The sequence below is a fragment of the Sceloporus undulatus genome, chromosome 2 (assembly GCF_019175285.1).
Source record: "Sceloporus undulatus isolate JIND9_A2432 ecotype Alabama chromosome 2, SceUnd_v1.1, whole genome shotgun sequence".
NCBI lineage: Eukaryota > Metazoa > Chordata > Lepidosauria > Squamata > Phrynosomatidae > Sceloporus > Sceloporus undulatus.
Genome location: NC_056523.1, coordinates 65536729 through 65551051, shown reverse-complemented (window position 1 = coordinate 65551051; position 14323 = coordinate 65536729). Strand labels below are relative to the sequence as shown.

The 14323-nt window shown below is 40.1% G+C and overlaps 1 protein-coding gene across 1 annotated transcript in view; it reads left to right on the top strand.

The window, feature by feature from the left end:
* Window positions 1-218: 218 nt before the first annotated feature.
* Window positions 219-14323, top strand: part of SYN2 (synapsin II) — a 235045-nt gene continuing 220940 nt past the window's right edge. Inside the window, 2 exon segments of the mRNA XM_042451153.1 lie at window positions 219-568; window positions 570-757. Of these exon segments, the coding sequence (XP_042307087.1) occupies window positions 356-568; window positions 570-757 (401 nt within the window). The 5' untranslated portion in view covers window positions 219-355.

The window sequence follows — 14323 nt, the reverse complement described above, 5'->3', positions numbered from 1 at the left end:
CGGGCGGCTCTGGGCCCCACAATGAACTCCAACTCCCAGAATTCCATAGCAGCCTTGAGCCAAACCGGGTTCTCCCGGCAGTGTGGCTGCAGCCAGGGTCCCCCTTCCTTCGGAGGAAAGAGGGCGGTCTTTGGGAGGGCCGGGCGCCTCCTCCCGCTCCTCCCTCCTTCCCTCTCCTCCTCCTCCTTCTCTCTCTCTCTCTCTCTCTCTGCCTGGGCGCCTGCCTCCTGGAGCCACCATCCCTGCCTCCTCCTCCTCCATCCCCAGAAGAAGAGCCTCGGCGTCGGCATCCTCCTTCTCCTCCTCCGGAGCCCCTTCCTCCTTCCCTTCTCCCCTCGGGTCCCTTGGCGGCCAGATGATGAACTTTCTGCGGCGCCGGCTCTCGGACAGCAGCTTCATCGCCAACCTGCCCAATGGCTACATGACCGACCTCCAGCGCCCCGAGCCCCCGCCGCCCCCGCAGCCTCAGGCGGCGGCCTCGCCCTCCTCCTCCTCCTCCGCCTCGGCCTCCCCGGCCTCGGAGCGGAGGCACACGCCGGCCCCGGCCCCGGCCCCCCCAGCAGCAGCAGCAGCAGCAGCAACAGCAGTCGGTGGGCAGCAGCTTCTTCAGCTCGCTCTCCAACGCCGTGAAGCAGACGGCGGCCTCGGCGGGGCTGGTGGACCCGGGGCCAGGGGCTGCCTCCGCCTCCTCCTCCTCCTCCTCCTCGGGGAGAAAGTTCAAGCTCCTGCTGGTCATCGACGAGCCCCAGAAGGAATGGTAGGCGCAGGGCCTGGGACAAGGCACACACACACACACAGGGACACACGTGTACCACACACACAAAACACAGACACACAGACACAGACCTACAAAGCATGCATATATACACAGACACAGACATACAACACACACACACATATATACACACGTACATATGAACACAGGCACAAGCATACAAAAGACATACACAAATATATAACACACACACACACACACAAAACAGATACATATACACAGACACAGACATACAAAACATACATATATACACATGCACATACATACAATATATATATATACACACACATATATGTACACAGACACAGACATACAAAACACACACATACATATATACCGCACACACACAAAACAAGGACACATATGCACAGACATAGAAACCATACATATATACACACATTTACACAGTCATACATTTATACACATATACATATTTACAGACACATATACACAGACACAGACATACAAACCATACACACACATACATGTATGCACACATATATATTTATACACATGTACATATATACACAGACACATACATACACATATATATGTACACACATATGTATGTACACAGACATTTACACCCAAAACACACACATAAATATCACACACACACACACAAAACCACAGACACATATATACACATACAGACATGCAAAATATACACATATATACACACACATACATATGTACACACACAAAAACCCACAGACACATATATACAGACACAAAACATACATATATACACATATATACACACACATACCTATATACACAAACACACACACAAAACAAACACAGATATATACACACACATAGTATATACTCACAAAACCACATATTTCATTTATTTATTAATATTTATTTATTTATTTATTTCAAGGATTTATATATCCTGCCTTTCTCCCACAATGGGATTCAAGGTGGGTATACACACATATACACACACTTACATATGCATATATGCACACAAACAGAAAACACAGACACAAATACACACACACACACACACAAACATAAATATGTGCATATGCACACACAAACAGAAAAACACACACATACACACACAAACAAAAACACACACAAATACATATATATGCACACACAAACAAACATACCCACCCAAACATACATATACACAGACACAAAACACACACACACACAAAGACTGTCACTTCAGGTGTGTGCTGGGCAGCTGCATTGACTGGGCTGTTCCTAGTTGTTGTTGTGTGCCTTCAACTCGTTTCCGACTTTTGGCGCCCCTATAATGGGGTTTTCTTGGCAAAGTTTGTCCAGAGGAGGTTTGCCATTACCTTCCCCTGAGGAGGCTGAGAGAGTGTGACCTGCCCAGGGTCAGCCAGTGCAGTTCCATGGCTGAGCTGGGAATACAATCCTGGTCCCAGAGTCCTAGTCTAACACTCAAACCACTATGTCATGCTGGGTCCCTTGTAGGGCGACCCTCTCGCAGGGTTTGCTTGGCAAGTTTCCTGAGAGAGCATTTGCCATTGCAAAGAGAACAGCTTGGCCAGGGTCACTTGGTAGTTTTCCATGGCTGAGTGGGGATTTGAGGCCTGGTCATATTCCAGGGCTCTAACCACTACACCATGCTGGTTCTTCTGTTGGGGTGCAACAAGTGCCCCTCCAATCGCTTCCTTGTGTGTGTGCCCCCAGGTGGGATGCCATCTGGGAGGAGATGAGATGCCATCTAGGGCGAAGGTGTGCCTTCAGGGTCACCTCCCAATTTACTCCATGCCCTAAAGAACTTTCATGTCTGTATGTGTATATATAGGCAGAAGGGTAGGGGAAGGATCAGGTTGTCCCCTGATGCTATTGCATGTTTGCCAGAGAGTACATGCCCTGGGGAGTTACAATTGATTGCAGATTCCCAGGATGGGTACACCCTACACTTGGTAAATTTCACGTACAGCACCAGTGTGCAGCATCGCACATGACGATCCATGGGAAGATTGCATGTGATTCTTTGGAAATGAGGGAAGAGCTCCCTAAATGCTGCGTTGGAATTGTGGGGTCAAAGATGAAACCCATGAAGATTATTATTATTATTATTATTATTATTATTAAACTTTATTTATATAGCTTATTTATATAGAGGTACAGAAATAGTCATCTGTCAGGAGTGTTTTCTGACTGTGTCTTCCTGTATGGCAGGAGTTAGACTGGATGACCCTTGGGGTTTCCTTCGACGCTAGGATTCTGGTCTCACACAGATAAGTTTACAAAATGATAGGTAACAACGTTATGAGATTTGTCTGCATACCATAAACATTTTAGAATAATAAATACAATTATGTTTTTTTAAAAATTGAGCAGCAAATAGAATGTAGCTCTTTAATTACCGTCGGTCTCATTGGATTCCTTTCCCCACCAGTGAGTTTATCCTCAGCAGATCTGGAAATAAATAAAGATTTAAATTTATAATAGTACAATGAGGCGTAGTGGTTTGAGTGTTGGACTACAACTGGAGATCAGGGTTCGATTCCCAGCTTGGCCAGGAAACCCACTGGGTGACCTTGGGCAAGTTGCATGCTCTCAGCCTCAGAGGGAGGCAGTGCCAAACTTCCTCTGAACAAATCTTGTCAAGAAAACCCCATGATAGGTTTGCATTAGGGTCACCATAAATCGTAAATGACTTGAAGGCACACAACCAGTGTTCAGTAAGGTTGAAGAAAGCCACTTCTTACAACACCAAGATATATTGTGTTTCTCCTTTATCCGAATAAATGGCCAGTTACCTAATTTTGCTGCTATCTTTGGTTGAGGCTCTGAAAAATATTTGCATGGTGAACTCTGAATGATCTGGAAACACCTGATGCTACAGAATTACTCAAGCTAGGAAGGTGTGAATGTGATCAGCAATCTGGACAGGAGACAAATGGGAACCCTGTAGAAAATGAGGAGATGTGTTTTTTGAAAATGGGGAAAATGTTTACACCAAATCAACTATGCTCATAAAATGTACCCCAGATTATAATTCAAAAGGAATGACTTTGTGCAACATTTTAAATCTCATGACTTGGCTCTGTGCCGTTCAGCCATGTTTATGTGTCATCCCTAAAAGCCTGTGCCCTAATGACTTGCAAAGGCTAAAAGGGTAGTCCTTGATAATAGCTGTTTTGGAATAAGACCCACTGTGTTCAACACAGACTTAGCCAATTATTTACATAGGTACATAAAGGTAAAGGTAAATCCAGTTAAACCCAATGGCTCGCTTTACAAGACTTGTACAGAACTGCACTGTTGTTTTTGCTGCATCTGACTTGCACTGGTATCTTTCTAGATGTATTTTATAATATGCATGGAAATTAAACAAAGGTTTTTAAAGATGTACTACACATACTACACGTACAATGCTTCCTATTTTTCATCATCTTTTTATCTGCATGTGCTACTGAATATTATTTTTGTAGAAAATTTTAAAAAAAACCCATAATACAGTGAATGACTCAGGATCTAATTAGATTAGTCTGCACTCTCTTGTTCTTAGTTTTCTTTGTAAATGATGGCTATGGACAACAAACCAATAGAATTTACAGCAGGAAATACTGCTTTTTAATATCTAACCGAAAGGCGTATTGTGAATTTAAAGCAATATTCATTACAGGTTGGAGGTGATACTGCTTTGATAGCTTGTAAAGCAGGAGACAAATTCAATACTAATTTTATCTATAAGCCGTGACAGTTAGACGAAACTTCCATGTTCAGAGACATTATATTAAGAGTGCTAAATGTAGTGTGCAAATAATGTGAGATTATCATCAGTTTTATGTCTTTATTGGGAATTTCCAAGGATAGTTGGTTGGCTGTTACTAAAAACAAAATGATAGACTAGAAGCATCTTGCTCTGTTCCAGAAAGGCAAGTTGTATGAAAGGTTCAGTGACTGTAATTGTCAACTGTTTGCCAAGCCTTTTGGCTTCTATGCAGCAATATAATGTAAGCAGTTTTCACTACTGGGCTAGTGATGATTGTGGACCTTTGAATATTGGCGTTCACTCTTTACATTTGCCATTTTCAAAAGCTTTTTGAATCCTTATGTCTGTTATAACAGATTCTGTATCGATGGTTTCTGTTTGGAGCAGCGTAACCCACCATCTCTTGGTTTTTCACATCTAGATAATGTAACTGGTTTAAGAAAGCCCAGTTATAGTGTACCCAGTTTTGTATATCTTCCAAGTAAGGTCTTTTCTAAGCTTGCATGGAAAACAACTGCTTTTATTTCTAAAGCTTTGGTTTTTCAAAGTGAGAAGTTGAGCTCTGCACTAAGGATTTGCTGGATTTTATAATGGAAAAGTGAACTGAAGCTAAATGTTACATGGAATAAATTTGTTTGATTAGGAAACCATATTTATATTAAGTATGAATATAACATTTGTTTGGTCATTTTAATCATTTTATCTGTATATCTATCAGTTGTCAGAACCTCATTCTTCACATTTGTGTGTGAAATTATTGGCTGGTGTTTATTGTATGGGATATTAATATTGACTATTTATATATGAAGTACATTGGTTACCACATAGTTTTGGCCCTGATTCAAAGGCCCGATATTAATCTTTAAAATCTCAAATGGCTTAGGACCAGTCTACCAGAATAAGAGCAACCAGTACTTTCATGTGTTCCTGGCTGATTATAGAAGTCTTCTTTGGTTTGTCATGCCCATAATGCTGCATGGTGACTACCAAAAAAGAGCTTTCTCAGCAGCAGCCCCTTAAATGTGGAATCTTTCTTTTAGCATAATTAGTAAACTTTAGACACCAGACTAAGACTTTCTTCTTTGGGCAGATATTCAATTTTTTGGTTTTTACCTATTTTTTACTTTTGTCATTTATATTTCCTGGCTTTTGACACTCTAATATTTTGGTGGTTGATTTGTATTTGTTTTTACTTTTTAAAATATTTATAAACCACCTAAGGGCATATAAATGAATAAATATAGCTATACTTCAGGAGGCATTTTTGGTATTTTTAATTGCTATTCCAATATTTAAAAATACACCTTTAAAATGTTTCTTATTTGTTAGTTGTAGGAGGGCAATGGCAAACCTCCTCTGAACTGTCTTACCAAGAATATCTGGTGACAGGTTCACCTTAGGGTTGAAATGCACAGATATAGGATGGGGGACACCTGGCTGAATGAAACTATGTGTGAAAGGGATCTAGGAGTCCAAGTAGACCACAAGTTGAACATGAGTCAACAGTGTGATGCGGCAGCTAACAAGGCCAATGCGATTTTAGGCTGCATCAATAGAACTATAGTATCTAGATCAAGGTTAGTAATAGTGCAACTCTATTCTACTTTGGTCAGGCCGCACCTGGAATACTGTGTCCAGTTCTGGGCACCACAATTTAAAAAGGATGTTGAGAAACTGGAGCGTGTCCAAAGGAGGGCAACTAAAATGGTGAAGGGTCTGGAAACCATGTCCTATGAGAATGTTTAGTCTGGAGAAGAGAAGGTTAAGAAGTGATATGATAGCCCTGTTTAAATATTTGAAGAGATGTCATATTGAGGAGGGAGCAAGCTTATTTTCTGCTGCTCCAGAGACTAGAACCCGGAACAATGGATGCAAGCCACAGGAAAAGAGATTTCACCTCAACATTAGGAGGAACTTCCTGACAGTAAGGGCTGTTTGACAGAGGAACACACTCCCTTGGATTGTAGCAGAGTCTCCTTCTTAGAGGTCGTCAAACAGAGGCTGGATGGCCATCTGTCGGAGATTCTTTGATTTAGATTTCCTGCATGGCAGGGGGTTGGACTGGATGGCCCTTGTGGTCTCTTCCAACTCTATGATTCTATGATTCTAAGTCAGAAATGACTTGAAGGCACACAACAATAACAACGTTACCTATGGTTAGCTAGTTAGAAGAGCTACAGCAAGATTCATGATGCATTAATATCCAGTGTTCTAGAGATATCACCAGGTAGTACACCAGTCTGATCCCTCATCCAGTAGGTTGCCAGAGTTTTGAATTTTTTTAAAAACTTTATCATGCAATACTTGCCATTTTGCTTCACTGGCAACCCTGTGGAATTGAATCCAGTTGTAGATATGTGCAACCAGCTTAGCTGAAGCAGATATTCATCACCATTGCCTCTTCCCCACGGTTGCTCGTCTTCCAGCCGAAAATGTTACACTAGTGTTGGGAGAATCTATAGAATGGGATGGGCTGCAGTGCAGGGGAAAGAGTAGACATTGGCAATTGGGGGAAACCCTGCCGTGTGTGTGTGTGTGTGTGTGTGTGTGTGTGTGTGTGTGTGTGTGTTTGACCGACTAGGTCAGTGTATGTGTGCATCTGATAGGCTTTCTTAACATAAAGAAAACTCCCAACAAAAATATTCAGGGAAAGGGCCTGATTTCTCACAGAGAATAATCTGTTTCCAGATGCCTGTTGCTTTGAGATAATATAATAGAAAAGCTATAGGAAGATTCATGGTGCATTAATATCCAGTGTTCTTATCAGTCTGATCCCTCATCCTGAAGCTGTTTGCATCATTTTAGTCAAGGCAGCACAAGGCAGTGGATCAATATTTCTTGTTGTTCATACTTAAAGTAAATACAAAAAACCCCCAAAGAGATCCAATAGCAAATATGTCAAAACTCAAAAACACAGTCATGTTTATCTAGAATATGAATATATAAAGGGATCCTGTAGCACCTTTGGGACTACCTGTGTGAAAGATGTTTTAGCATAAGCCTTTGTAGATTTGGTCTACTTCCTCAGATGCATGTAGTCAACTGGTGCCCAGGAGGGAGCTTTATAATCTGACTATGAATAGCCATAGAAATGCAAAATGTGGATATGGTGATGAAGTGACAAGTTCAGTTTTAATTATGGTAGCTGAGAGTCACTGGCAGGAGGAAAGATGTTGCCTAAGGCCAGGGTGGGTGGATGGCCATATGAATTGTGGAGAGAGTTTTGAAGTATGGTGCGTACAGGCTGAGAACCAGAAAGGAAATGTGACAAACTGGCCATGAGAGCCCTCGTGTAGTTATGGGGTTAGCTAGTGTTATAATATGTTTAGTGAGCCAGGAAGCCACTATCTCTATTGAACCCACTGTTGATGGATTACCGTAGATGAGTTTGTAGATAAATTCTACTCTAGTTGTTTCTCTTTATAATCTTCTCTTGTAGTTTTTTCCCCCAAAGACTGCTGTCTTGAGGTCAGAGATGAAATACCCAGGAAGACTGAATATTTTTGTAACATTATTGACTTTCTTTTAAAAAAGTATTAACATTCTTACTTTTTTATATAAAACACATGTTTCTGATTCATTAAAAATACACTAAGGCTTCTTGTTGCTGTGTGGCTTCAAATTGTCTCCAGCTAATGGCAACCCTAAGGTGAACCTATCATGAAATTTTCTTGGCAAGATTTATTCAGAGTGAGTTTGCCTGTGCCTTCCGCTGTAGAGGAGAGAGTGTGACTTGTCCAAAATCATCCAGTGGGTTTCCATAGCTGATTCAGGATATAAACCCTGGCCTCAAAAGTCATACTCCAATGCTCAGACCACTACACCATAATAGCTGTCTGTTAAGCCTTCTACCATTTTGCTAATTTCTTTGGAAACTTAAGAGGCTGTGCAGCTGTGCCGGATCGGGGCCATGGCAACCATACGTCATGGCCCTGATCTCTCCTCTCCACAGCGCAAAGAGGAGCTGCAAAAAGCGGCTCCTTTTTGCATCCTGAAAAGGGCATGATAGCCATAGCGCCACAGCTTTAAGGCGTTCCTTTGGTGCCACATCATGTGGATGCAGCGCCAGAGGAGCACCGTGATGCCGCACAATGTATGGAATGGCATGCGGCATCGCACTGCCCTGGGAGTGGAGTCAGGGCATGCATCATGTGGACACCACACCCAAACTCCACCTCTAGGCCAGCCTTAATAACTGGTGTGCACAATACCATAGTCTACAGAATCACCAAATTATTATGCAGCTGAATTTCTCCTTGTTGCTGCCAATTTATTCTCTCTCTATGCTGAATCCATCTGATAACATAAATAGCAGCTTGCGTGTTCAGCAGGGAGGTTTGACGTAGCAGGCATTTAGGAACCAAGCTGGCTGAGCACAGCTGTATCTTGGGTATACATAGAACCATCAGCTGTGTGGTGCCCTTAATATTTAAACTAAAGCTATCTGTCAGTGATGGTATGAAATGCAGATAGAATCAATGGTCTCAATAATCAGAATTGCTAAAGGAAAAGTAACATTTATTATATTGTGCTTCATTATAAATATGGGACCATGATCCAAAAAATCTTCTGTTTTGTTCTTTTAAGAAGATGTGTAACCAGGTTTGTATTTCCTCTTAAATACTATATAAAGGCTCCAAACAACAGCAGTAATAACAGACTTACTTGGTGCTGAAGTATTGTCAGCAGGGCAAAAACTAAAGATGACCCAAAAAACAAAAAACCTAACCCCAAACAGGAATCAAAGAGAGCATCTGAACAAAAAAGATGATGATGATGATGATGATGATGATGATGATGATGATTATATTATTATTAAACTTTAATTCTAGAGTGCTGTGTGCAGTCTTGTTGTTTTTAAATCCAAGCAGTGATTTTTTACATTTTACCATGAGTTTGGATGGTGCCAGATAATAGTTTTGGAATATTTTGAAAACTTCCTAATTTGCTACTAATGGTTTTGTAAGATACAGGTTTTAGAACATGAATATTATTCCTGAAAACAGTAAAATGGATTAGATGAAAGTGGATAATTGCTCTAAAAATTTAAGCACCTTACCCTTTCAGAATATTGAATCATTTCATGAACACGTTTAATTCCTTAGTGGCATGAATACTTCTTTTAGGGTGGATAGGCATATATGTAATTTTACAGTGTGTTGTGATTGTCAGGATTTCTGTACTGGAAAGAAGTACTCTTATTCTCTGAGGAATTATTCAAATATAAACATATATATGATGTATATATAGGCAGAAAACCTTGCACAACTAAGGTGGCATTGAAAGAAAGTACTTGCATTTTGTATATTATTAATAATAATAATAAGTTTTATTTATAAACCGCTTTTCCGCAGTGATCGAAGCGGTGTACAGGTAAAAATTGCAATGACAGAGTAGATAATACAGAATAAAAATTGCAATACATAAATAAAACTTCAATAAAAACATTAGTTATACAAATTAAAACCATTACATCAAATCCAAGCTAGCTGAGTGTAGTCGATAGTACAGTACATATTATTTGCATTATTTTAATTCTTTGTGAAAGGTTGCATCCGTACAGTAGAAATAATCTAGTTTGACACCACTTTAACTGCCATGTCTTAATACTACTGAACTCTGGAATTTGTGGTTTTGTGAGACATTTAGCCTTTCCTGTCAGAGTGCTCTGGTGCCCCCAACAAACTACAGTCCCTAGAATTCCATGGATGGAGCCATGGCAGTTAAAGTGGTGTCAGAGTGGATTATTTGTGGATTGTGGGCACAGCCAGAGAGACTAAACTGAATTTCAGGGCAAAGTTTTAAACTACCATTTTCTATTTATTTCACAAGATACCCATCTCAATGGCAATACCACTTCCTTCCCACATCACCTTGGTGTTCTGATACACCCGGCAACAGTTGTGCATGTACTACAAGCTCAGTGAGATGGGAATACTAATATCAGTTATTGTCATTGGCACCTCTTTTTCTCCGCTCAATTCCCCCTCAAATTTTAGCTAATTGTATTTTAAATGTTTTTATACTGTGATATAATATGATTATTTTAATATTGTTGTTTTAGATCTGTGATAGGGGGTTGGGTATGGGTTTAATTCTGAATTTTGTTGTAAATTTGATGTATTTTCACTGTTGTAATCCACCCTGATTCCATGTGATTGGGCGGGCTATAAATAAATCATTTACTGTATTATTATTATTATTATTATTATTATTATTCCTTGTGCTTTTGAAAGAGCAAAGAATGAGCATACATGTTTCTGTCCATTCACAATGAATTTTATTTTCTTGCTTCAACAGAATATAGGGGACATTAAATGGCCGCAGTCAGGGGCTGTTGTGGGAAAAGAGAGTTGGAGAAAAATCTATTTCTGCTTGAGCTTTTGTTGACAATGCCAGGACAGGAATCTCCTTCTCAGAACCTGTTCCCATTTTCAAATTGTTATTTTCTCCCCTTGAAGTGCATGTTAGGTGGATTTATAATTGGTTGACCCGCTGAACCCAAAGGGCGCTCAACAATGGTTCTTCTTCATCATGGATAGAAGTGACTAGTGGGGTGCCACAAGCTCATCACTTTGTTTCCTTTTTGGCAATGGAGGAGTGATAAAATTGGAGTTATCCACATGTATAGAACTTGCAGATGCTACCTCACCATTGTTTGGCCTGGCACCAGCATGAAGCATACCTAGGCAATCGCCAGATCCAGATGTAGCCAGAATATCTGAAGTGTAGAACATTGGTAGTTGACCCACTTTAGACATGGCAGAGGATTGTAGAAAATATTTTTAAAACCATATCTTGTTTGGAAATCTATTACTCATTGAGATCCTGTGTTAGACTTGCAAATTATAATGTTGTAAAATTCTCTAATTATTGCATTGAACTGTGGAACAGCAATTTGTTATTCTTTGCTCTCTACCTTTCAACTTTATTCTCTCTGTACTCACCATGAAAATCATAATGACTTCATTACAATAAAGTTTAATAAGAGTAATAATTACAGTCCCGTATCAGAGTGAAAGGAAATAATGTTCAGTCATTTAAACTTCCAACTGTAATGGTACAATGTGTACAAATCCAATTTGTAATAGTTCATGATGACATACTACTGTCCCCGTTAATGAAAGCTGATTTACAAGACACTTCAAACTACATCGAGAATTATTCTACAGGAACAAGAGGAATTTCAGTCATCAAGCATTTCAGTACAATTTTTAAAAATCCACTTCAGAAAGTGGATTTTCAGTGAGTTAAAAATGTTTTTAACCATAAAGAATGGTCACCTTTACAAGAACTGATATATTCATTGATAATTTTTAAAAGATGCATTGGTAAAACAGATCCAGAATCTTTATATGTTCACTGCCACATCAGTGCTGTTTGCTTCATTTGAAGGGCTCATGGCATCTTTGATGACTTGCCCTTATATCCTTCACTATTTCTTTTGTATGGCACTTAATCCCAGAACTTGCAGATGAGGCTGCTCCTTCAGTTTTCTTTAAAAACATTATTTTCTGTCTCCATTAGTCTTATCTTTGAGAGAGTGGCCCTTAAGTATAAGGGCTGTTTTGTAGTGACTTGAGTGTTGGTCTGTGACCCTGGAGAACAAAGTCTGAATCCCTGCTCAGCCATGAAAATCCACAGGGTGACCTTGGGCAAGTCACAGTCTCCCAGCCTTGAGGATGGCAATGGCAAGCCGCCTCTGAAGACACTTGCCAAGTAAATCCTGTCTTGAAGATAAAACAACACACAACACACACAGCCTCTCTCAAGCACTGACCACTTTTTGTCTGCTTAATTGTTTCTTGTTGTTGTGTGCCTTCAAGTTGTTTCTGATTTATGGTGACCCTAAGGGAAGCCTATCATGAAATTTTCTTGGCAAGTTTCTCCAGAGGGGGGGGGTTGCCATTACCAGCCTCTGAGGCTGAGAGAGTGTAACTTGCCCAAGGTGGGTTTCAGGCCGAGCTGGGATTTTAATCCTGGTCTCCAGGATCTTAGTCCAATGCTCAAACCACTATGCCATGCTGGCTCTCATTTGAGAGGAGTTACTACATTGTATTTGATCTCTTCTCAGAGTTCATGCTGTTTATTACTTGATTGCTTTCTAATGGCCAATTGATATTACTTTAGGAATTAAATGTATACAAGTAATACATTTAATACAAACCAAGCTCCCCCCTCCCCTTGCATTATTTCAGTAATATTGTTAGCTAGTGCTATGCAAGGCATACTTGTAAAGTGGTTTAGGGTTAAAACCAATGTGGTTATATCTGATAGAGAGAAAACAATTGAGATGCACTGTAGCTAGGGAAAAAAAGAGTGTAGAATTAGGTGGAAGAGATTTGCAGTGGACATTGGGATGTTGCCCCCTTTTGTAGTGCTTCTGAAATGCTCAGTGTTTACCTTTGTAAATGAATAGGTATCACAAAAAGTACCATAATTTTTCAGTCTTCTTAACACGAGCACAACACAGCTAGATGCTGTGCTGTGCCAGTGTGTCCACAAAGCAGCTCATCCCAAAGCAACTGAGACATGCAGCTGTATGGCATCATTTTTCTTCAACAGGTCTCCACTGCAAGACTTTAGGCATTTAATAAGGGAGTGAAGAAGTAATGAAAATACAGGAAGTGCCATTCTGCAGATAATTACTGTTATCCAACCTGGGACAAAGCCAGGATTGAGACCTATGCTTAACTCAGGTTGGATAACAGTAGTCCCTGCACAGTCTCACAGACAAAATATACCGACTTGCTGCAGACTTGTAAGCAACTGCTAATAAGATGACAAACTGATCATGCCAGATCTGTCCACGCTGGCAGCTGCATCTGATACTCTGATGAAGAAAGGAAATTTACCCCTGAGATATCCTGAAAACTGTGGGGGAGGTTGTATCCATTCAGGTGAGGCATAGGATTATGCAACTAAGGCACAATAATCATTGTGTGCCATGAAGGTTGTCTAGATAAGATTATTATTAGGAAATTATATTTAAAGTAATTACAGTACTTCAAATAGATTGTTGGTATCACTAAATATAACTACTGGTAGTACTAAAAATAAGAAATAAAATAAGAAATAATAAAAAAAGAAAATGAAAGGCTAATATCTTACAAAAATTCAGAACCTATGAGATGTATCACATACTAATTAAATTCTAAAGTAATAATGTGTCATTAATTTGTTGTTCTTAAAGTAGATGAATATTGTTCTCAGAGCATGAATCTGCTGTCAGTACAATCTCAGTCTTGCTAGTGAGGATGTTAGGCTCACTTTACACAGCCTCTTCACCATCTGTTTTTCTCTTATAGAGTTGCCATAGTGCCTAGGAAGCAGGGTATTGCCTGGTTTGCCAATTAGGGTCTTATCTGGTCTGGACTGTTACCTTTCATTACATAGTAAAAAGCCCTAGTCTTCTCCAACCCTTGTTGTTTTAGAGGTATCAGAGAAAATTGTGTGTGTATGTCCCTTCAAGTTGCCTATTGACTTATGGTGACCCCATGAATTTCATAGGGTTTTCTTAGGCAAGGAAAACCCAGGTTGTTTTGCTAGTTCCTTCCTCTGAAGTATAGCCTACAGCACCTAGTACTCATTGTCAGCACAAAATAACATTCTTCTCAAACATTCAGGAAGAAGCAAACCTACTTCTGTCTTTGAGATTTTCTAGGTAATGACTGTAGTCACTGTGGTTTAGTGGTTTTCAATGTCAGCATATGATTCTGGGAGATCAGGGGTCAAACTCTCTCATCCTGAGAGGAAAGCAATGACAAACTTGCCTCTGACTAAATCTTGCCAAGAAAATCCTGGGTTAGGATCACCACAAATAGGACCAAACC